This window comes from Molothrus ater, chromosome 2, assembly GCF_012460135.2.
Source record: "Molothrus ater isolate BHLD 08-10-18 breed brown headed cowbird chromosome 2, BPBGC_Mater_1.1, whole genome shotgun sequence".
NCBI classification, from domain to species: domain Eukaryota; kingdom Metazoa; phylum Chordata; class Aves; order Passeriformes; family Icteridae; genus Molothrus; species Molothrus ater.
The window spans coordinates 30492626-30518233 of record NC_050479.2 but is presented as its reverse complement, the minus strand read 5'-3'; the positions used below and the strand labels follow the sequence as shown (position 1 = coordinate 30518233).

Sequence of the window (25608 nt, the reverse complement as noted above, 5' to 3'; positions counted from 1 at the left end):
TCTCTTCTCACTTCTGAATTTGCACTTCTGAGTTGCTGTGTATGTTCCAAAGTTAAATAGCCTCTTCCTTCTAGTGCACAGAGGCAGAGTGGCTTTCATGTTAGGTCCCAGCTATTGGGGAAACTGGGGAGCAAGTTTATCAGCTATAATTTTAAGCTGATAGTAGAGTAGCTCCTGTTATATTTAAGCCCTGAGACTGAAAAGGGAAGTAACTTGGGAAGTAACAAGTTCTAATTTAATACTGCTTGCTAAATGAAAGTTGTTTTAAATCTGCATCTGCTTCTCAAAGTTTTAGGAACTACAAGATCAATAATGCAAAGTCAATACAGTCTTTTGGCTTTTTCTTTCCAAGGAATTTAGGATGTGAAAATGCCTGGATTGATAGGATTTTCAGTCTCTTGTCTCATTTAATACAATCTTTCAGTAAAAAGTCTGTAGTCACCAGGGCTTAGACTTGTGCAGCTTTCCAGTTAAAGTGTTAACAAAAGTAAAAGTAAAGTATAAAGTAACAGTTATTTAAGATCTGTTCCAATTCTAGACATTACTTCCAATCCTAATATATTTGCTATCAGGCATTTTTAGTGGCACCACTCAGACTACAAGCAGGTTTAAAATCATACCTTAATGTTTTCTATCTACTAAAGCTGAAGCCAAATTTGACTATAATCTGTTTTTAAGAGGGTACTGCTACACATACATACATTTTAGACTAGCGTCATAGACTAATATCATAGTGCTACTATGATATTATGGCCAAAGTCTCGCTGTTCTGCATCTTTACTGTATTTGCTTGAGTTGTACTGATACATGTAATTTTTCTAGTTCTGTGACAAATCCATGGATTAGGGACTTACCAAGAAATTTTATGATTTTATCATAGATACGTCTGAGCCATATTAATTTCAGAGTCCTGTGGTACTGGGGAAGTGCAGGGTGGCCTTTGTGAGAAGAAGGCTGCCCTGTTCCAGGCCTAGCCAGGACAAGCTGGCACAGCTGAGCCCCTCAGCCAGGCTGGTGGCAGCTCAGTGATAACCCTGGAGTGGTCTATACCTGATGGAGAAGATCCACACTGAAGGGGTTCCTAAAGAACTGCAGAACTCCTTGGAATGAGCTCAGGATCGAGCAGGGCAAAAGAGTGAGGAGGGAACAGCAGAGATCACCTGTAACAGGCTCATCGCCCCCCACCACCCCAATCCTGCCACCATGCAAGAGAGAAGTGTCAGCTTACACAGGGGTAGTTTTAGTCCTCTACTACCCTACTCTCAAACTAATTTATTGCCATTTCAAAGTAATCATGAAGTCACATTTCTGTGCCTGTGATGGCAATTGGTAGCTGTTTCTTACCTTGACCCCCAAGTTCTTCCATCAATTTTTCCCCTCCTCACAAAGGAGCCAGCCAAGGTTAGCCCAGCCCTGCCAGGTATTGGTGACATGGGGAAAGCACCATATGCTGAACCGGGCTCCCCCATAGCTACCCAGCACCAAGTTAATCTTGTTTTGTGCTGTGCTAGTGGGGTGTGTTTCAGATCCATTTCCTAAGGGTACCAAAGAACACAAAACCCTCCACCTTTATCAGAGATTGCTTTTTAAAAGGTCTGTATAATTTATTATGGAATTTGAGCTTTTAGCCATTAAGTTACAACAACAATGCATAACTTGACATTCTTACAACTGTACATACACAATGGAAAAGACAAGTGCTTAATCCAAACAATGCAACCAAATTAGTTCAAGGTTACAATAAAAGACTGCTGTGAATAGTTTTTTACAGACTAGCAAGTGCAAATAGTTCTCTGTAGGTATATGTTTATATAGTAGAAGTAGGTGGCTTCAAAGTTTTGGAATTAAGCTTCAGACTAACAAAATGATGGAAACTTACTCTGTTCTTCTGAATTAAGGATATGCTCATTTAAAAATGCAGTAACATTACCATGTTTCAGATGGTGAAAAGGAGCTTCTGGTCCAATGGAACTATAATGGACAGTCTCAGGCAATGCACTCTTCACACAAATACATGCAATTATAAAGGCATTCTATTTTAAAAACTTTCTTAAATCAAGTTTTGCAATACAGTAGGATATCTGAGGAGAGATCAGGACCCATACTGAACAAAACCAAAAGCCTTCAGCTTGATTTGTGCACTTTTAATCAATTCCAATTCTCAAATCTTCACATATCACCTGTGAGAAAAAAGAACACATCCAGTAAAGATCAGTCTTAAAGACATGTTACAATTTTTTACAGGCATTCAGTTAAAAAAAAATTAAGCTGACATTTCAGGAAGTGTAATTCAACATGGCCCTATTATAAAGCTGCATCCTTTCATCTCATCCAAGGGGACAGTCTTGTTGGACTCTGCCCAACTACAACAGGCTGGTTGTAGAGGAACCTGGCAGGATGGCCAAAAAACCTGAATGACCATTCCCAAATCAATAGGTAATTAAAAAGCAGCTTTGCACACTTGACAAAGGTGCAATGGTGTTTCTCTGTGCCAGTTACAACCTAAACAGGACCAGAATTCCCAACAGGTCAGCTTTGGCAGGAGTATACTGGTATGCACTTTATTAAGTCAGCATGGATTACAGGCATTTCCACTGTAGGCAAATTATCCTACAACTCCTCCAGTAGACCTCCAAAATCTAGCCCTAATTACTGGCAACAGGCTACTGGACTACATTCACACTACATTCAATGTGGGGGGTAAGAGGCAGGGAAAAGGAGTTACTGCTATCCTATCAAACTTGTCTAGTACATGCCAAGAATCTCCTCCAAGCATTGCTTAGAGCCAAAGAAGAATCCAGTCTAGCAGTCATTAGTAAAAGAAAATCCAGACTTTCCAGTTAAATTGGTACTGCAAGTAATTAAACCATGAACATGCTTTTAGATCTGAAATGTCTATGGTTCATTTTTGCTTGCTATCAAGTCTGAAAGACAGTTTAGACAATTATTTACTACCAAGTTTTTTCCAGTTTGTCATATGTAGACTATTATTAATAAATAAAATAAAATTTCTAAACAAAGAGGGGCCTCCAGTTTTTTCTTTAAGACAGCAACTCATTTTGACATGTTCATAGCTCCTTTTGTAAAAAAAAAAAAAAAATTAAATCACTTAACTTCACTAAATTTCTCCCTAACAGAAAGAGCAGCAGTAGCAAAGCCATACCAATTAACACAACACTAATAAAACTTATTCCACAAAAATCAGCATCCCCTAGTCCTGCTAGGGATTTTTCCCAAGTGATTTATTCAGCATCACCATTGAGGGGCTTTGGACTTCCTGTGGGCTCTGCAATTTAGCTTTTTGTATAATGATACTACAGGAATGTCTCCAATAAGCAGCACTCTGCCTGATTACAGCAAAATCTAACAAAGGGACAGAGGTGTCCAAGACAAGTTCTTGCATGTTGTATGTAAACTGTGCAGCTAGGAAGAGAGAAGTGATGAGGGCAGGGGGAGGCAGCAGGAGCCCACAACACACACAGCTGCAGCTCCCACACTAGGTAGGACATGGCTGAAGCAGCAGAGTCAGATTATAGCTTCCCCAAATGGAAAAGAAGGGAGTCAGGAGGCACCTACCCTACAAAAAGGAGGGAGAGGGTGAAAAAAATCACTCATTAGTTCTGATCTTCATACAAGCATTTGGTAGGTAAAGTGTTAGAAACTAGCAATACCAGTTTGATCCAATTTAGTGGGGATCCAGATTAGCAAAGTCTGTGCACCTGTATTTACCCACAGCAGCCTACACCCGTTTACTCAACATAACAGACAGGCTGGAACAGCAGGTCTAAACTTCTCTTGCTACTGTTTTAAGCTCCCTAGATTGTCTTTTTCCTGCCCTGTACTTTTCATCCTACCTCTCTTTTTACTAATGCACATCAGCTTTTTGGCTGAGGTCAGACTAGTGATTCGCTTCAGATGATTTTTGTCATTGTGCTTCCAAGGAGAGCAAACTGCTTGCTGGAGGCACTGCAATTCGGCCTTTTGTCATCACTCCTCAGCAGCACAGCTGGCCTCACAAGACTTAACTATATCAAAGATCAACTATGTGCAAACCTATTTGACTGAAACAACTGTAACTATTTTTGTGAATGACTGAAATGAAACAGGTGCAGTGCCAGCATGTGAAACAGACCTCAGGAGTCTTCACACTCGGGTATTTTTTTAAGTCAGCACACACCAGATTTTATAAGCAAACTTTCCAGTTTGCAGGTTCCTTAGGCTTTCTTCCATCTTTCTGCCAGATCTCAGATTTAATTCTTAAGAAAAGCTTTTGGTTTTATAGGTATTACATAAAAGCTCAAGTACTTACCACAATTCTCCTCTCCAGAATGAATACTGTGCTGTAGGTATCAGCAAGACACAATCCACAGACTGACAACACTTCTCTTGATAACTTCTCTTTTGGTTCCTCTTTGAGCTAGAATTTAAACCCTCTCAACATTTACTACATCAATGTTCAGTTTTGTGTTAAAGAAGAGGGAGAAGACTTAGTTTTTAATATTGAAGAGATAGCTAAAAAGGCAGTTCTGGAAATGTTGATAAGCTTCTTTTGGAGACGTAAGTGTCCCTACACATTGTCTGCTTTAGTTGTGGGTTGTTTATTTATTTGTTCAGTTTTGGAGATGGCTGGTCAGTCATATTCCATTCTCATGTGCTTCTTGTAAGATAAAGGCATCACAAAAACTTGCACCTGCTGGTGACATTAGAACTACAACCTGACAGTTTTCCAGTAAACCTAAAAGTTATACTCCTACAGGGAAGAGGCAGATTTTTTTAAGTAGGCATTAACAGGAATTTTTTTAAGGAAATTTAGGGTGAAACATCTGCTCTGCAAAGTAGAAGTTCAGATTATATTTTCCCCTCTGTCGTTTCTGGAACATTCATTTTAAAATTAAAAAAAAAGTTATTGCTTCTGTTGAAGCTCAATGTAAGTTAGAAAAAGAATTGCATATTTTCTTAAAAACATTCCAAATATACATTTTAAAAACAAAATGCACTCTAAAACAAATGTCTAGTGAAAGACACCGTTTTAAGCAATCTGTAGCAACAGCTTTACAAAAGAAAATTGAGGAATGTAGCATATTATTTATAATATGACAATGCTAAAATCCTAAACAATTCACTTAACATCCTTAAGTAATGTTTTAAATATACATATTTCTTTACAAAACAGTTTAGCAATTCCTTATACCACTTACAGTATATAAATATTTGAATAAGAGGTCATAATGGGAGATGCCAGGGTTTATATTTACTCTCAGATGCTTCAGATTTCTTAAGTGTTTTACTATAAGGCACAATACTGCTAATCTAAAAGAAAGGAATAAATGCTAATGGCAAACCCAGTCAAAACTCCTAATGTGGAATATCCAAGAGAATTCCAGCATCTCTATGCAAGGGAAAATAAAAGCAAAACAAACCCAACCTTTGTATTTCTTAAACCATTTCAATTTGTACATAAAGTGGGTCAGGATGGGAACAGGAGCAAGAAGAAATTATGTAAATTCTTATAAATAGACTAATAAATATATTTTAGCCATAATTAGCCCTTTACCTCTGTTTTAAGATTGAAAGAGGTAACCAGTGTGCATATACTAAATGTCTACATGCTCAGCACGTGAAGACCACCTAGCACAACCTATTACTGCCAAATTCAGTATAGAAAGCTAGCAAGATGGAGAAGGCTTCCTTTTCTCAGCGTCCACTCTGAGTAGAACACATTACAAGACAGAATAAGTATTTGTTACATGTTGCAACCAGCAATTTTTCCATCACAAGAAAAGGATATGCAACATATCCATTAAGTTATTTGATTCTTTCAAGGTTAATGTCTTTTCTGAGAATATTCATCTCCAATTACAACAGTTCAGAACTTTCAGAACATTTTAATAGACATAGCTTGTAAGTGTTCTTCATGTGTACATACTGAATGTAAATAGTGCATCCAAAATATTTAACCATTACACAGTCTACATTATTTTCACTGCCTAGTCTTCATCTTTGTTACAGCCCTCTGGAACACAATGACATTGCAACAATGCTTACAGAAAAAGGGTTATTGCATTTTTTTTTTTTAGGATGAGACATCCAGAGGAGATTTTATAAAATCCTCCTGTGTACAAAATTCTTAGTTATTAGCCCTTTTGGAACACCAGCTAGAAAAGTTTGAAAGGTAAAATAATTTACATTGTTATTTTTTCTGTTCACTAGACAAAAGTCCATACTAATTAAATAAAAAAAAATAGTTCTTCAACAGTCTATTCAAGATATCTTCCATGAAGCAGTTCAGTGGGAATTTCCATTAGATAGATGTTCTCCATGCCGGTTATTACTGGCATCCACATCTAGAAATCAGGAATTAAAAGAAAAATTTTTTGTTGTTTTACCATTTTAATATGCTTTATCTTGTTACATTAATCCATACTCTGGCTAAAAACTTCATACTCATATATACCTCAGATTCTTAAGATCCTCTGGGTAATCCTCTTAAGACACTGCTTACATCTTTCTTTCACCCAAGCTCAGTTATTTGTTGCTTGACAGAGTTCCTTGAAAATCTGCTTGTATTTTTAGAAGACCAGTAGTAAGTGACACCACTCAATCTGCTCTGCACTGCAGTACTAACTGCTCACACCAGCTAGAGAAGGGCTTCTAATGCAATGTCTAGTGCTAAGATTTGTGCAGTGAAACACTGAATTACTTACCAAGCAATGCTGTGGTTTCCCCTGCATCCTCTTTTAAGCTGGTACACTGCAATACAGACTCATTAGTGGAGGAAGCTGACAATTCGCTTACTTCATTTCTGTCATCATCTTGCAAAGCAATACTCAGACTTCCGACTGAAACGCTGCCACTTATGGATTCAGGTATTGGAACTTCAAGTACATCTTCAGGGTCCCCCTTCAAAAGTAAACATATTTAGCTGTCATTTTTGTCTACCATCAGACTTCAATAGTCCTCCATGTCACCTTTTGTAACCTCACCTTATTGGAAAAACAACCATTTTTTAGCTATTACATGTGCACTCCTGGGAGTAGTGTTGATATTGTCCACTTTCAAGGTTATTGTCTGACTGCAAGAAGGAAAGCCAACCAAAAGAGAAGGCATTTATCCAAAGCCACCACAAAGCCAAGAGCAGAAACAGGAAAAGTCCACCCAGTCAGCCTTTTGGATGGATTACTGCAACACTGTAGCAACAGTATTGCTGAAGGCTAGGAGCAGGCTCAGCACATACAAAGTCCCCACCGAGGAAACTTACTGATTCTTTGAGTTTGCAGAAGTCTCCAAGAACTGTTTTTTCACTATAGTAGTTGGCCAGGTTTTTTTTTACTAGGTTGAACAAACATTTACATCAGAACCAAATTCTGTCCTCCTCTATCTCCAGCCTAACTTAAAGTCTGTTCCAAAAACACTGGCTTGTCACTTTGCAGGAATGCAACATCTGCATCACAGGCAAAGGGATCTATTTCACCTATAGTATAGCACAAGCTATACAACTCTGAATTAATTTTCAGAATGGATCAAAGTTCTACACATACAGCTCTGTTTCTACAATTAAACAGACTACCTTCATTGCCATGGATATACTGATGTTAATTATACATAAGCAATTATATTGCAGTTTCAGTAGCTATTCTTTTTGCTTACTAGCAAGTATTTTTTCCTTCTTCAAACAACTAGCAAAGGCCCATCTTAAATTTTAAGAAATTCTGGGCTGATTCTTTCTTTAGCATCAAATCAGCATAATTTAAAACATACTGAATTTTAATGAGCTACAGACATGATACAATTGAACACAATCTTTACATTTGCAGACGGGAGGGGGCATTAATGATTTAGTTTCCAAAACTTAAACAGTTAAATAAGAACTGAAACTACAAAATTCAGTAATGCTGTACAAAATCAGTCAGACATGCTGAAATGCAGAAATTTTATGTTCTTTCTCTCATAAAAAATAGCATAATGAAGAACTAGATCACTGAAGTCTGCTCTTTACAAAAGCCACGTCATAGGACTTAGTGACTTTTTTCTACTTCAAGCCTTTCAAAATGTAAAAGCATCTGAAGTATTTGTTGTCCATAACTGAACTGAGCCTTGAGCCTCTCTGCAGATGGTTTAGTATATTTCTATAGGGCTGCACATTCTTTTCTGTAGGTTCAGAGCCCAGTGCTGAGAGAAGCTGCCTTGCTCTTTGCACTTCTTTTCTTCACATCAGTAAAACAATTCAGGCAATCGCTCCACAGACTAGACTGGGCAACCTGGATCAAACTGAAAACTAAGCTCGAAGAAAATTCCTGAATAGTTTCCCACATTATTAGCTCAGTGAGACTTGAACAACGGATGCAAACACAGGATCCATTTGCCTCATTTCATTAGAAAAATGAACTGGACTTCTCCATTTAACATAATCCCACTCAATCTGCTTTCCAAAAATCATTTTAGCCAAAAAGCAGAGGAGTTATTACTGCTCCTGGTTGGGCTTAGTACCAGTATCCTCTGCAACAGCACAAATTCAGGGAATATAATTATTCCAAATATGTCAGTATTTCAGTTTCCAGCCTGTATTCAAAAGGATAAGTCCTTCTGCATATAACACAAGATACATCAACCCCAAGAATTCAATGTGGGCAGAAACCAAGCTGCTAATATAACAATCTTAAAGTAGCAATAGCTATTCCACATGACAACAAGATTGCAACTCCCAGGTAAAGTCTGACTTAACTCACAGAAGCATCAAAATCTGGTATATACATATTTCATAGCAAGAGTATTGTCCCCTTTACCAAAACAAAACAGTAATTCCTAACACTCTTCCACAGATCTGGTAAGTCTCTGCAATGAAGTAAGAGAAAAGGTAGTCAAAACACAGATCTAGTGTATGAAAGGAAAGGCCCTGAAACCAAAAAACCAGCTCTATTTTCTAGAGATCTCTGTAGATCAGTAGGAGATAAGAGAGGTATATTCTTGCCTATAGCATTTTAGTGGAACTCAAGACTATTTATCAACAGTGACTGAGTAACCTACCGCATGTGTCTTCATCTCTCTTTTCTGGTGCTGTCAGAAAGAAATGAGAGCACATCATTTTCTCTACTTAACCAATTACTGGTGAATGTCTTTAGGAAGGTTTTAAGTACCAGCTCATTTACAGGGATAAATCATGGGGCATATGTGGAAGTACACAAACATTCTATGTAGAAAAACTATAATTTCTTCCTCTGAATCACATTCTCAACAACATCAAATATACGTTCTAGATTTATTTAATTCAGTTATATTTTTGCAGCCTGAGCAAACAGTCTCACCTCTGCTTCAAATTCCTTAACATCATCAGCTGGAGACAGAAAATACTGGTTATCAACGAAGATTCGTAAGCTGCTCAATATATTTAAGCTCTTGCCCATAAAATTCCCCTATTTTCTGGTTCTCATTCAATTTCTCTTTGCATCTTTTCCCAGCTTCTCAAGTCTTGTCAAATAACAGCTGCTCTCATTCTGAACAGTTACATGAAGTTTGCTTCCTAGACTGTACTTCTACTTTGAAGATTAAAGTAGTGTGCAACATACCCAGTATCCCAGAGCTTTGATAACATCAAGTTTACACATTGGACAAGTTCGGTGATCCAAAAGCCAAGGATCAATGCATGTTCTATGGAAGATGTGCCTAAAGAAAAGAAATGCTCTTTAGAACTTACCATGAAAGCCACACACCCCTCCTTCAAACAGTGAGCAAGTTAACACATTAAAAATAAACCTTTCCTTTATAATCTTGACAATTAGCTGCTGCTCAATTTACTAGTACAGACATGGTTCTGGAAACCTTTTGGTTCATGCCAGTTTTCTGAAGGGGAGATGCTAATAACCACAAAGACCATGCAGTTATCAGTTCAACAGTGTACAGTTCTAATTTAAGCAAGCTCTACTTCACCCCTACAGTTCTCCCAATTGCTCCCTTGCCCCCACATACATATGAAGTGCTGCATGGTCTCACAGTGCCCTTCAACATTTAACAGGCTGTACAAATTGCAGCTTCAGCTCTGGCACCAGAGGTTCAGAAGAATTTATAGAAAATTCATCCCATTTCTTCAGAAAAACATGCTAAAGAGTAAAGAATAACTATGACAACTTACTTGCATGGCAGAATTCGGACAGTGTCCTTCAGTTTGTAGTTCTCAATACACACAGCACAGTTTTCCACATCAACATCTAAACCCTAAATATGGCAACACATTTAAGTGTATAACATTCACACATTACAGAATGAACAAGCTTTGTGTAATAGCTAGCTTCAAAGACTGCAAAATATATCCAATGGTATAGCAAATAAAAAAATCTACCTCATTTAATTTGAGATTCTATCAAGAGGTGATTTGATCAAGTTATCAAATACTATAAGCAGCCAAACCCAGATTTTCAAATTTAAATAACTATACATAGCATCCTAAGTAATTCAGTAAGTCTCACACATTGGCTTTGTTCATGGGAGCACAGGAATGTTTCAGTTGAAGGTAGCTATAAGATGAAAACACTTTAAGAGATCAGCACAAATCAAAGTGTGCAACCTAATTCTGAATTACCAGTCCCAAAGATTTCCAAGAGCAGGAAGAGATTTTGGGGGTTGAATCCCACAAAACCTCTTCTTCACCTTTCTTCTACCACATCCTAGCAGATATTCCTTCATAGCCAGAAGAGAACGCAAGTATGCAATTTGGGTTTAAAACCTTCCTCCAAGTTCACACTAGACAGAACATAATTTCCCCACTTCCACTTTTATCTAAGGGTTAAATATCTTTTCTAACAGGTCTTACTGTCTTCTTGAAGCCATACTTAGAGTTGCAGTGTAAATATGATGGATAGCTCCAAATACAAGAAAAATAATCCAATTTTAATTGGGCTGCATAAATTCTAAGTATTAGAAGAACAGACAGTGGGAAAACTCCTCTGCTTTCATCCCCCAAAAATTAGTATTTTTGATTTACAACTTATCAAAGCACTTCAGTTTCAACACAAACATTTAAACTAATTAGTTCTGCAAGGAAACTTTCAAGTTAAGGCCAACATTTCCCTCCTTTGCATGCTATCAATTTACACAATTAATGCCTTAAATTCCCAAGTAAATCACATTAAGACTGGTTTTTTTTTATGTCAGCAAAGTTAAGAGAAGTGCTTATTCTCTAACAAGTTATTTTTTATTCTGTACAAGAGGCAAAATCCAAGCACACCATATGTAGCACATACTCAAATGAGTGTCCATTTTACAATAATCCCATAAGCTTCTCAGGAAAAATCTACATGATAGTAAATACACTTTTAATATATGACCTATTTTTAGTTAAATATCTCAACCTCAAGTGGGGATAACTGTACTGCATCACAACAAAAGAAACAGACTCTTTTTAAAAGTCTGAAAGGAAATATTTAAAGAAAAAAATGTACATTTACAGAGTAAGACAGGACAAATGTCCAGACAAATTTATACTAGTTCATGAAAATACCTCTGCATCAGTAAGTTACATAAATTTGCTGATAGCAGGTTGATTCGAATCACATTAATGAGATCTACCACACACAAAAGCTCTATTTTAACAGAGAGATTCTAACCTTATCTCATTCTACTCTTCTTAATGAACATGGCACCCATAGGAATAATCAGCATAAGGTGTAACAACAAATTCCCCCATTTTATTTACTTTAGTCAAGGGTCTATTTATTTGAAGGAACTCCCTGTATAATGCAAAAATCACACAATACAAATCTTATTTGGAACATCTTACTGAACATCAATTTTAAAAGCTCTTAACATCTTCTGTGTGGTTTTTAACATACATCACGACCCTTCTACGTCCCTTTCATCCAACGCTGACATTATGCTTTGATAGTGCTTTACAAAAGTTTGGGTTCAATTCTGCCTTTCTCGATCTCTTATGTCACTATTGTATGAATTGAAGTATGAATATCCCTCTGTTCACAGCTTGAAATATATGCTAAACTCCATCAAAAATAATCTAATAAAAAGTAAGAAATATTTGTAAAACACTATTTAAGTATGTTGAAAGCATAGAAGGAAAAGGCAAGGAAGTTCAAAGACATTTATAAAATTTTTTAAGTTTCAAAACTGATTTACTAAATGAAGGACATATCCTCTGTAGCACATGACCTGAACGGAACAGTTTCTGCTAGGCTACTTCTTTTAAAGTTTTTACATATCAATGTCCTTTCTCATTTTGATTTTATTCATAGACTTAAAAATAACCTAATCCTTGTTCTTCATCTCCAAATAAATCAGTCCTTAAATAAAAACTCATCAAGTAAGACAAGGGTTGAGGGGGAAAAAATTCCTATGTAGCAGCAGAAATCTAGTCAGAAGCTAATTTTGCATCCAGGATCAGCACTCCTGAAACTCCAGCTAAAATATTTTCTTTCAAAATGTTGGCTTTTCTACTTCAGTTATTCTAATACAGCTGAGTTAAGGCCATATGCTGTCAAAGCCAACTTCCTGAAAGCTGCTTTAATTTTTAGATTAGCTATATTTCATAACATAGAAATATATTTTAAAAAATTATGCTTCAGGTTAAGCCTACACAGCTCCTTAACATATTATATGTCAAAAGATGAAACAAGTGTTTTATTTTTAGAAGCTTTTTATATTTTTAAGGCCTTTTGATCAATAAGGTGATGAATGTTCTTTTAAGAACACAGAACATTACATCAGCTCTAAGAACTGTGCGGAAGTATTTTGCAATCCACTTGTTGATGTTTTCAAGTGCTGATAAGATAACAAATGTTTCCTCATCTCTACAGTACCAGTCCCCTATCATTCTATATAACCAGGTATTATTTGCAACAAAGTAGCCTTAATTTCAAGAGTACTTCAAATTTGACTCCTTCATTTTAAATTCTGCCTTTTAAGCCTAGGCCCTGACATAAGCCTAGAATTGTATGTCACAGTGCAATTATGTTGTGGTAATTTTAGTTTAAATTCTTTGAAAACATTACAACCATTTTTGAAACTTACAGCAATAACCAGAGACACTGAATTACCTTTTCTCCACGTTTCACTGTATGCAGCTGAAGCTGGCTGATGGCTCTCTTGGTTTCCTTCCTATGTCCCTTGAAATAAGATTTTAAGTGTTAGTATAGACAGTAGTTTCATGAATTATATTTCCAGGTTTTTAAATACTTTCCAGGTGGATTACTGAGTCTTCTAAATACGTCTAAAAAATTAAATTGATCTCTGGGCAAAGAATTAGTTTATAAAACATTTCCAGGCAGCAGTCAGTTGCACCCCAGAGGCTCTGCAAGCGCCCTGCTCGCAGGAGCAGCCCCAGCTGTGCGGGGTTAGCCGAGCACACCGGCAGTCCCGCATCCCGACTGCCCTGCCGGCATTAAGGCCCTTCCCACACAGGAAAGCTGAAACCCGTGTAGGCTTTAGAGGCAAGCAGAACTGTAACCACAGCCATATAACCAGACCTTCCAGTTAGGCAAGCCCATGAGCAAGCACACCGTGCATTTTGCAGCAGCCTGGGAGAAGGTGGAATCCTGCCAGGCAGCCTACAGCTGACCACCAGGTCAAAAGGCTGCTTGTAGCTATTAATACTTCCCCTCAGTTAAACACTGTCTGCTGCACTGGACAAAGCTTTGCACTGAAAGGACCCATTATGCAAAGGAGATGACAAGAAAGGCTTTACAGACATGATGCACCATACTGGACTTCTATGCAGTATAATTATGCTTAGAGGGGAAGCAAGATAAGAAAGCAGTACTGTAGTTCAAGACAAAGTGCTAGCTACTGCAAGAAACTGAGAAACTAAATACTCCCAGCTGACAGATGCTGACCTGTCTAGCAGCAGCCCTCAGTAAAGAAATATCATAAAGGAATAAAAACCCCAAACCCACAATGGCAGCTTTTCTCTGTAAGAATTATGATGACATATATAATTTTACAAATGTATAGTTCTGAAAATTGTTTTTTTACTTTTAATTTTTTATGGTGTTAAAGATAAGTAGTCTGAAAGGTCTCCCAGAAATGGACAAAACCAGCAGCAGAAGCCTATTCCACCTCTTCAGGGTTTTCTGCACAGTCCTGTTTTCATCTTCAGTAGCAAGGAGATCTTCTATAATTTTACTGCTAAACTGATACTAGAATATCAGATACTAAGATATTAAGATACCCATCTTCAGTTAGCAGTTACACTGCAGCTTGCTTTAAAACAGAACATATTTAACTCACAAGTTTTACTTCTAATTGAGTCCATAAGCCAAGCAAAACAAGATTTGGGTTAGAAAGTGGCTTTTTGTTTCCAAAATTCCTTTAAGACTCTTAATGATATATCTCGACTAATATCGTCAAAACTTTCCAACTTTGCATCATTTTTATTTTCGGTGGCTATTTTAGAAGAGAAAGAATTGAGAAAAGGGCATAACATTCTAATGCTAGACAGTTTCATTTGTTTAAGAGGCATTCAGATGACAAGCACTGGCAAATCTACTGGCATTTGGATGACAATAGCAAAATTCTATTAAGAGTCTGTGGCACAAGTTTCTTAGAAACACCACATTCACATCCTTAAAACTAAAGTACACAATATGATGCTTCATAAAGCACGTGAAGTTTCCTCTGTGTGAACTATTTAAAAGGCAACAGGAAGAAGCAACTTTCTTCACTAAACAACTATTACAACACAGAAACACATCCCTTTTCTATAAATGCTTCTCAAAAATTTTCTTTTCCCAAAAGTATTCTCAGAAAGTAAATGCTAAGATTTAAAGCTTAGTAAAAAAGACTCTACGAAACCAAAATTTCAGGGAGACTACAAGGTTAGCCAATACAGAAGTCCTGTGTGTTATCCTCAGTTATTGAAAAGAGAAATTAAGTATTTTCCTAGAAGAGTCCTCTAAGTCCTAAACAGAGTTCAGACTTATGAAAGTGAACAAAAATCCCTTCCTTCCTCCCCTAAGCTAGAATCTACATCATCAAGGAAAAGTCAGAAGTCCACATGGCTAAGCACTAGTTGAAGCAATATTTTTTCTTGAACTGTGGCTAAAAAAAAAAAGAAGCATGCAAACGATAGAGCTGCTGATGATCATGGAAGAACCTATCTGCAGTAGCTGAACAGCAGAGGTAAGTAGCAGTCTAAGGTATTTTCAAAATTCAGATGGACTTGCATCCTCAACAACTCCATATAAGTTGTACTCTTGATTGTAGGAGTCCAAAGGTCCCTTCCAGCCTAAACAGTTCTATGATAAGTACTTTCCTCAGGGGAAAAAAGTAAAGCTGGCTTTTTTTTTTTTCTTTTAAGTACAGAAATGTGAGAAGGGCAAATAAGGAGCAAAATTACTCCTTCCAAACCTCCTCAGTACTCTCACTGCTCTCAGTACCTTGAGTAGCCCAAGAGAGCTGAATCTCACCACACATGCACCTTCTAGGCTGCTGTAATTCAATAACTCTACAGTGGAGTTGTAGAATTACAAGTACCAAAAGTAGTTTTCATAAAACTTTAGAACTAAAAATTCTACCCTGAAGAACTTGTGGGTTTTATAAGAAAATTAAAAAAGAAAAACTTACCATGGTCTCTTTCCATTAAAAAAGTCTGGTTAGTGAAGTTAGCACTTTCAAAATGAAAATTACTGAAGAATGAAAATAACTTTTCATGTCAAAAGGAAGGAAGTTCAGTTAGGTGACAGATCACGTAAGAAGCTGTTGTTGACAAGTGGCTAAATGTATTTCTCATTACTTCATATGAGCATCTAATAATTATAACTAGTCAAACTTGTGATGCCAATTAGCATAGTGCTTATTAGCCTCACTGACTGTTGCTGAGCAGCATTCACAGTTAGCAAAATAGGAAGAAGGCACAGATCTTCAAGAACGCTCCAATAAACAATCAAAGTTAGGCAACTGATTTGACACAAGAAGGAGGTAAATACTCTTAAGTGCCATTAGCTCCATTTACCTGGTTTCCAAACTGTGATCCCGTATAGAGGAAACGCTGTATATAGTAAAATATGAGCCAAGCAAGGGATATAATCATCATGGTGATGAAGGCGATGGCTACAAACACAACTGATTGACCACTAATGTATTCCTGCACATGTCGTGTGCCAACAACAATACTCATTGTTACTGGAATCCCTCTTCGTACTGGCTCCAATATCTCTATTCCTTTTGGATAGCCAACCATTATCACCACTGTATTTCCTGTTCCTGTTGGAGGGAATAAAAAAAGAAAAAAAGTCAGTAGTCACAGTAACAATGTAGGTATTCTTGCTTGAGGGTAATTTGGCCTCTTCAGTTAAGATCAGCAAGAAAATTTATAGGAAAGCCTCCACTGCTTATTTTCAGGCATAGCAGAATTGATAGAAAGTTTACTGGTAAAGAATCCTTTATTTACTTTCAAAAACTCTCAAACACAAGATAAAGTTCAACAGATGCATCTTTACTGCTCAAGGCCTATAGTCATCATTCCACAGTGAGCTAAGATGTGGAACCATGCAAAAAACCACACAAGTCATACACAACCCATCTTGAAGCAGTTTAACTTCTAGCTTGCAGCTCAGGAACAGCTGGTCTTTCATTTGTCAGCGTGGGAATTTTAGTTGCAGATGGAGACAGTATGTGAACATCACAGAGAGACACTTCAATTTAGTTTGAATCTGAATCTATAGCCCAATTACATTGGATATATAAACAAAAGAGAAAAATATTCATATATTTAATAATAAATTGAATAAGAAATTATTTTAAACATTGAAATACTTACAGATTCTTTAATACTAAATATTCAAAATGTAATGAGACTTCATAACAAGGACTTGTCAAGAAATACTTTGAGACTCTTTTTGGGAGCACTGAACAAAAGGATTTTTCTAATGTATTAGAAGTCTAGAGCTCTCAATTCATATGAAAGAAACCAAATTTAAAAAAAAACCCCAAAACCTTTAGGCAACATACTACCACCAAAACCAATAAGGTAATTACAAGACCAACTAGCAAAATCCAAAGGCCTCTGTGACTGGTGTTTTTTTTTTTCTGGAAGAATACCCAGTATTCTCAGAAATACTGGGTTATACTGCAAGCAGTGTAACAAAGAGTTGAACTACATGCCAAAATAACTCCAAGTATTACAAAACAAATTACAGATAAATATACCTATTAAAAATGTCACATTTTCACTGTTGTATTCTATTTCTATTTGAATAGTTCTTACTTTGTGTGTACCAACACTGCTGCCACCTTGGTAAGTCACAGCTTCATAGTTTACTTTGCTCTCCTAGCTCTGAGAAAAAGTGAAATTAGTCTTGATTCAGAGAGAAAAGAAGAAAAAGAGAGGGGTTTTCCTACGTGAAAATCTAAAGCTGTAATGTTACAGCTACCTTTTCTAGATTCACAAAAGACTACCTACCTGCAACAAGACCTCCCCCTGAAGGGTTAAAGCCTTTTTCTCTTCTGGCTGTGTTAGATTCCTTACAGAGAAGCTATGCCAGAAGAAATGGCTTCCTTATTTATAGCATCACATCAAATGGGGATTTTCAAAATTCAAAGCTGCACTCTGGCCTCGGCCAACTCTTACTAATAAGACAAAGAGTTATTTGCCTGAACTATTTAAACTAAATTCCTTTATTTGAGGAAGGAAAAAAAGCTGTCAGGCTGTGACAGCTTTTCAATCTGGCCGCTCTGCTATCAAGTTAGCAGAAGTTTCCCCTGTGTACAGTAGAACTCTTCCCTCCATAAGGCATATATAGTTTGGTCTGGATGAAAACTAAAGGTTCCAGGCATTAGCTGAATAAACCTCCCTTCTCAACTTCACCTTAGCACAACCATCCCACCTCTGGTCACTGACTCTAAGAACCATTACACCTGTGTCTGCCAGATCCAGACCCAGCAAAAAAGTGGTTTTTTCCTAATAGTGTTACAGTTACACCAACTTGCGCTTCCCCTCAGGCACCCCACTCTGCTCACCAGCAACACCCACCCCATCTAGGTTGCCTTGCTTGCTGGGTGTGCTGGGAGACACAAAGCAGTGAAGGTGAAGACAGACAGACAACAAGCACCCAGGCTCCACTAATCAGTCCTGCTCACCAACAACGTATTGATCCACATGATACCCCAAGTCCAAGCATACTACAACTTGGTTAATTAATATTGTTCTCTCTGAAACAGCACAAAAGCACTACCAGAGAGCTTCATGAAACTCAGAGAAGAGTGTGAAACGCTCTCTGACCCTGCATAATTCCACAAGGAGTTAGCAAGAAAAAAACATATGAAAATGGGAATTTATCTTACATTGCTAAGAACTGCTATCCCCATACCTAAATCAAGAAATTAGGTCCTGCGTCTTTTATCAATTTTAAGAGTTACAAATAACAGGAGTGCCTAAGGATGGCCAGGGAACAGTACAAATGTGTTGGAAAGATTTATGTGGTTTCATCCAAGCTTTAGGAAGAAAAGAAAGTTTCAAGATTAGAGGCAGCCTGGATTTTTAATCAGTATATTTCCACCTCAATCCTGAAATCTTAAGTCAGTTTAATCCTGCTATCTGATTCTCTGCACTATTTCTAATGATGAAGTATTTAAAAACCCCCACAACAATAAGTATTGTCCTTCTCTGCTTTGTCACCAGAATGCCCAACTATCAGACAGTTATTTCCTTGAAATGAAAGTCAGGCTACTTTTGCACAATGGCTGCTAGACAGTGTGACACCTTCCACTTTTAGAATTAACATTTTAAAATAAATACCCATTTAAAGCATTTTAGCAGTTTTAAAGATTTGGTGATGAACCTGCCATAAAAAATACATGCAACTAAACACAGAAGCCTTGAAGGTCATGAGACAGAAGGGGAAGAAGAGAAGAATAATTGCAATCCATGATTACAAAAGGAACAAGAGCAGTCCCAGAGAAGCAGTTGCCCTGAGCAGCCTGTAACACTAAGGGTTTTAACTCATTCCTTGCTAATTTTAGCCTGCTGTTCTGAAACTCATTATTCAAAGACCGAAATGATGGTGAGTCATTCCATCAACTTCTTCAACTGCCACACAACTCAGACACCTCAAATCACATTTATAAAGAAAACTTCAAGTGTCATATAAAGGCATCTACTTTGAAAGCATGCTGTATTGGCTTTGCCTTTCTATAACCTCCTAGTTTTACAATAAATAATCACATTTTTACTCTGCTAGAGTAAACAATTTTTTTCTAGGTTTGATTGATGCTTCAGTGAAATTGGGTCCACTTGAAATTTGGTCTGTGCTTTTTACCATTATCAGGGCTGGAAGATCCTTAAGATACTTGGAAAAAAGGGCAAATTTGGAACTCTGAAGATGAAGGTATGTTTCCTGCCATTGCAGACCGTTTTACTGCTACAATTCCCAGTATTTTCTTCCAAAAGGAAACCAGCACTCTACTAATGAAAAAGAAGTAGGACAGGTACAGATCTTGATTGCAGGCACACCAAACTACATTTATTCTTATTCATGCTTACAGATTAAGAAGATATTTTCCTGTCATCCAGAAACTGATCACAGACACACCCTTCTTTTTGTCCTCCTGAGCAATATCAGAAAGCTCCCAGAGTTCCACCATCTTAGTAAAAATGTTTAAGGTCAGTCCATTGGTTTATTTAAGCATAGGCACCCTACTAATACTGCCACAACTAACACCAAACAAATGCTAACAGTACACTAACAATCTCATAACAAGCTTTGTCTTAACCATCTACCCCAAACTCACCTAATCCCTGGTGCATGTTGTATTTTCACCTGCCTCAAGGAGGATATATAACCACTGGTACACATACTCTTTCCACCTGAGTTCCAATACATATGCCCTTTTATCTATAAGACAGATATAAGCAGTTACTGCTTCTTCAGAACAGCATTACTATCTCAACATCATACAGTCATGTGTTACTAAAGCTAGCCACTGTCCTTTCAGCAGTTACAGTACCAGGAGCTTTCAGTAGAAAACAGCAGTAATACAGAAATTATGCACCATTTGAGAATCCTGAGTAGTCCTGCAAGCAGTGTAACAAAAAGTTGAACTACATACCAAAATAACTCCAACTCTGCTGCTTTGGAGATGCCAAGAACTTATAGAATTGTGAGCACAAAGTAATTTACATCTGTTTTGTCCAATACATGTGCATTAAAAAAACATGACAATGGAGGAAAGAACTAGTTGGATGTATGTTGGCAAATCAAAGACCATTTTCATTATGTAGCCAGTCATACACTCAAATTAAGTCCCAAGCTTCCCTTAAATCCACAAACCATGAATTAAAGCCCTAATCCAGGCCTACCTCAAACTATTACAGCCACTGCCTCCCATCCCTGCGTGTCAAGCAAAACCGCATTTCGTTCCACAGTCCACAATAAGGTAACTTATGTTCTGATCAGGATCACCAAATCCCAGCTTGGGGGGGACACAGAGATGGTTGGGTGCCCAGCATGAAATATAACAGGAAAACTACAGAACCAGAAGACCCTTTTTTCTTTCCATTGCAATATAACTCTGCCTCCCCCTAACTTCTGAATCAGAACTGAGCCTCTGACTCTCCTTAGTCTGGTCTCTACCAACACTCCACACTTTGCCTCTCCAGATTCCTCTCCAACCCACTCCCAGCTAATATTTAGGTGCAATATTTATTTTGGCTTTGGAAAGCAATTTGAAGCTTCTGTATTGTATTAAGTTCACCATCATCACCAAAAATGAACAGAGTTAGGACTGCCTGCCAAGTAAAACTGAAGTCTGAATTTATATAGTTCAGATTCAGTAAATTAAGTACAACTGCCCAAGTAATTTGGGTAAAATGAGAGGTTTTCAATGGAAAAATCTTCTCAGCCACACATGAAATTGTGTCACTATTACTTTCCTCGAGGAGAGGAGTCATCCAGCATTTTGAACAATGTAATTTGGACAGAGAGCAAAGGCTTGAAATGAGACACATCAGTAGAGTCAATTTGCAGAACCTTCTTTTGGAAGAAGGGGCAGGATTTCAAGGCTACACATTAAAATTCTCGACTCTCTTATTCCAAAATTTTAGTTATAATCCCTACTCACTGCACTCATGAAGATTACAAGGTGAAAAATACAGATTATCTGGAACATTTGTTCTTTTTTTAAACACTTTGACACTAGCTATAAGAAATCATTTCTTCACCTAATCAAAAACCTTTCTTTTTACTCAGGGTGAAACATGCCTAAAAACACCAAAAGACAACCAAAAAATAGCACACATGTATCACATATGTCCCAGAAAATTCAAAGTGCAGGCTTTCCAGGAGGAGAATGAAAAGATGGCACTGAGATCACAAAAGCTGCCTATCACCTTCACATAATTTGGGTTGCATCTGTACCAGCCATAACCACTGTTCCATCTCACATCATTTTCAGTGCCACTAATTGCAAACGCATTAAGCGGATTTTACTTATGCATGTAACTCCACTCCTTAGTAACTGCACTGCAGATTTCCCAGAGTATTTATCCTCAGCACTCCTCCCAGAAGGAAAGCTTGCTTCCTTATGTGCCAGTTCACAAATCTCTTCACAGAAATGAAAATGCAGATCCTGTTAACCATAGCTTTACCTTGCACATTCTCCCCTGCCAGTCTTCCACAGACCTTTCCTTCATCTCCCTTCAAATAGCCTAACATTTAAAACACCAACAGTACCTCTTCCCTTTATTCCCAAAGTGCACTGAAAGTGTTTAAACATTTGCATGTCTGAAAGTGTCAACCATGAAACAAGCATTTATGACTACATCCCAGCTCATAATTATATTGCAATATATTTTAATCCCATTCAAACAATCGTAAGGTCAACCTGCATTTATGAAGTCAGTATAAATACAAATGTATTATTGTACATATGTACTATACCAAATCACACTCTCTACATAGGTGGAACTTTCATCAGCAACATTCTGCCAGTTCAAGGAAAAAAAAAACCCAATAAGCAGTCAGAGAGCTCTTACACCACTGGCAGATGTAACTGTACTAGTGAAGTCCAAAACTAAGTATTAAGCCCAAGAAGGTCTTCTGTACCACAAAGATGACAGCAGAAAAATTTTTTAAAAAATTATAAAGTAAGCAAAATGGGAGAAGCAGAAAAAAATTCAACAAAAGAGCAAATAATACTTATGAGATATTACAATGGGGAACGGAGAAAAAGGAGGAAAAAAATTTGTACTGATTGCCCAATATAGGGTGAAAACAAAAAAAGAAACTGTTTCAGATGAAAGCACTATTACACAACAAAGTATCTTAATCACCACCTAGGATCAAAACCAAAGGTTCATTTTATCTAGCACCTCACCCCCACTTTCACAGTGAACTAAGAATACGAAATGGGCCCGGCTGATCTCAAGCAAGCAGCAGGCTAAGAACAATAATCATGATTCCAATCCCCCAGTTGGTGCCACTGGGTATTCCAAGAGGAGAGACGTGTTTTCCAATAATAATCACACGTGCAATAGAGCAACAGCTCCCTAGCTGAGATTTTCAGCTTACTACACTAAGAAAATAAACTTGTTTCCTTTAGAAACACATTATGGCTTTACTTCATCCAAGTCTCTGGTCCGTCCCTTCCTCACAACTAGCAATGAGAGCCCGGGCACCAATAAACTCATTGTAGCAAAACCATGTGAAGCACACATTTACAGATTTTTTTACTTAGTTTGCCTTGTCTTCACATCCTCCTCTGAAGACCTTCCAGTTTCTCAAAAATCTACAAAAGCAAACAAATTTTACTGCCAAGTTTTGAGGCTTTTTTTCACCTCTTTGATTTAAGCATTTAATATTGTTATAACCATAAAAATTCAGCAAGTCTTTTGTGTCATAGCCCAAGCGGGGACTGTGGAGACAGAACATCTGGATTCCTATCTCGGCAAAAATCACAGAACCTTTCTGCAGGCTACACAGTAGCAGCAGTACGCTGAGACAAGCCAACATCCTTCTCCAGGATTCAGTTTTCCTACGGCATTTGCGAGCGTTTAAGGATTACCTGATGCTTACACCTCTCACTCGCAACAGACCTGCGCAGGAGAGGACGATGAAGCCAATACAACAAAGCCTGTTCTAAAGCTATCTTCAAATAGCTACAGCTCTTCCTTCAAAAGCACCTGAAGGCATCTCCGGGATATCTGCTGCGTTTCCACAAGGCCTGCAGAAAGCGGCCTACCTGTGACTGCTGGAGCCATTCTGCCAGCGGGTACCAGGCAAGAAGGTATCGCTAAAGGAAATCCAAGCCTCCCACCCAGTCTGCCACACGACTGCCGGTCCCGATGGCTGTGCCGCATTTCCTCCCTGACGCCCGGCCCGTAACTTGGGAGACAGAAGACGGTCCCGGCTTTTTCCCTAGCGTGGCTTACAGGAAGAGAAAACAAAATCCCGGTTTTCTGTACCATTTTTACAGGGATTTCTGCCTCCCTACGTCCCCACTCCTCACCACGCAGAGCCGCATCACCGATGCGGGCCGGCGTTAGACAAAGCGATCCCCCGGACACCTCGGCGGGCGCGGGGAGCTCACCCAGGTGGGACATGGAGACGGTGCTGTTGCCGAATCGGGCCTCGTTGTAGATGACCACAGCGGCCGCCCGCTTCCGCGCCGCGTTGGTGACCTTGTCCTTGAAAGTGCAGCCGCCGCGGGCCACCAGGGCGATCCAGGTCGGCGGGTCGCCCTCGGGGTTCCCGCGGCCACCGGGAGGCAGCGGCACGTCGTAGTCGGTGTCGGGGGCGCAGCCCTCCATGTGGCGGGGCGAGGCGCCGCGGGGAATGCCCACATGGCCCCGAGCGCTCTCCTTGGGCGAGCTGTCCCCGTAGCGGCCGCTCTCCGTGCTGCCGTGCACCGTGCGGTTGCTGAGCGGCTCCACGTAGGCCGTGCTCACCCACGCCGTGTACCACTCCAGCGCCCGGGCGCCCGCGCACGGCGGCGGCGGCACCCCCAGCGCCACCAGCGCCGCCGCCACCAGCGCCAGCCGGGCGCGACGCACCATGGCCCGGCCGTCCCCGCCGCGGACAGGAGAACCGTGCGCAGGTCGCTCGGCCACCGCCGGCGCGCTCTGCCCCGCGGCCGCTCCGCGCCGCGCAGGTACCCGCGGTGCCGCCCGGGGCGGAGCCCGCCCGCCGCGGCTGAGAGCGAGCAGGGGGCCGGGCCAGGCCGCCCCGCCCCGCGGCATGCCGGGAGAGGGGGGGCGGCACACAAGGTAGGCGGGCGGGGCGAATGGCGGCGCGGGGCTTGGGTCGCCCCGGCGTCAGCTACAGGGTCTGAAAATCAATTGGGTTGGAAAAGACCTCTGAGATAATCGAATTCAGCCTATGATCGAGCTAGATGTCAGCTAGACCATGGCACGCAGTCCCACGTCTAGTCTTTCCTTAAACACTCCGAGGCTAGGTGACTCCACCGCTTCCCTGAGCAGCTCACTTCAATGTCTTACACCCTTTCTGTGAAGAAATTCCTCGCGGTATCCAACCTGAACCCACACTGGCGCAGCTTCAGGCTGTGTCTTCCTGTACTGTCGCTGGTTGCCTGGGAGAAGAGGCCGACCCCCATCTGGCTACAGCCTCCTTTCATGTGTTTGTAGAATGGCAAGGTCTCCCCTCAGCCTCCTTTTCTCCAGGCTAAACAAACCCAGATCCCACAGCTGCTTCTTATAGGACATGTGCTCCGGCCCCTTCCCCAGCTCCACTGCCCTTCTCTGGACCAATTCCAGCACCTCCATATCCTTGGATTGAGGGGCCCAGAACTGGACACAGCGTCGAGGTGTGCCCTCACCAGTGCTGAGTACAAGAGGAGAATTACTTCCCCAGCTCTGCTGGCCGCTCTATTTCTAATACACGCCAGGGTGGCCATTGCCCCCGGTCTGCTGGGGCTGTTTAAGGAGCACAGCTCGGCCCCGGCCTCCTGCACGCAAGTGGTGCCCACGGCGATCAACCTGAGGCGCCTCCTGCCCGGAGTGGCCACTGCCCCTGCCCGGCACCCGCCTTCCCCCGCCACCGAGCCCTCGGGGGCTGCTCGGCCTCAGACCCTGCCATGGGGCGGTCCCGGGTCCTGTACAGCAGCCCCGGCAGTGACACACGCGTCAAGCTACATGAGTCACCACCGCACCCTCCGGGGCACACCTCGCCCTATTCGAGGGTGCAGCATGGCTTCCTGAGGAGTGGAGGGAGGCTGGAGCGCCAGAAGCAAGGACACAAGGGAACAAGAGGTGGCCGGAAGCCAGCAAAGAACACAGCGGTGCACAGACATGCAGGGGAAAGGGAACGGAGCTACGCGCCGTCAGATACACACGGTGCCCGTGCTGAGGGAAATGAACATTCATTCCAGAGCCATGAAAAATGGTGACAGGGTCTGTACCGTGCCTGGAGGGAAAAGTACAATTAAGGTATTAAGGTACCGAATAGACATGATCATTCTATGGACTTGTTTTCCCTTAAATAGAAGTATTTGACATACACCTCTACTTGAATAAACACAGAGTCTCCCCTGTTTTTTTTTTTTTTCATGGAACATATCTGTAGCTTTTCCCAGCTTTTAAAACGAATCACTTGTTCCCACCAGCTACCAGCCTTTTTTGAATGGTTGTTTTCCTTCAGAAGACAACAGTTGTGTGCTCCT

At 39.9% G+C, this 25608-nt stretch overlaps 1 protein-coding gene and 1 non-coding gene across 2 annotated transcripts; both read right to left on the bottom strand.

The window, feature by feature from the left end:
• Positions 1 to 1579: 1579 nt before the first annotated feature.
• RNF149 (ring finger protein 149) lies at positions 1580 to 24111 on the bottom strand. The gene is made up of 8 exons (XM_036394811.2): positions 23521 to 24111; positions 15950 to 16200; positions 13038 to 13106; positions 10127 to 10209; positions 9564 to 9660; positions 6705 to 6900; positions 4310 to 6344; positions 1580 to 2180 (listed from the first exon to the last, which is right to left on the bottom strand). Exons 1-7 carry the CDS (start codon positions 23984 to 23986, stop codon positions 6286 to 6288), a joined length of 1221 nt encoding a protein of 406 aa, XP_036250704.1. The 5' UTR covers positions 23987 to 24111; the 3' UTR covers positions 1580 to 2180; positions 4310 to 6285.
• Positions 3887 to 3999, bottom strand: LOC118693994 (small nucleolar RNA SNORD89). Its single transcript, XR_004981361.1, has one exon. It is a non-coding gene; the product is annotated as a small nucleolar RNA SNORD89 (small nucleolar RNA).
• Positions 24112 to 25608: the final 1497 nt, after the last annotated feature.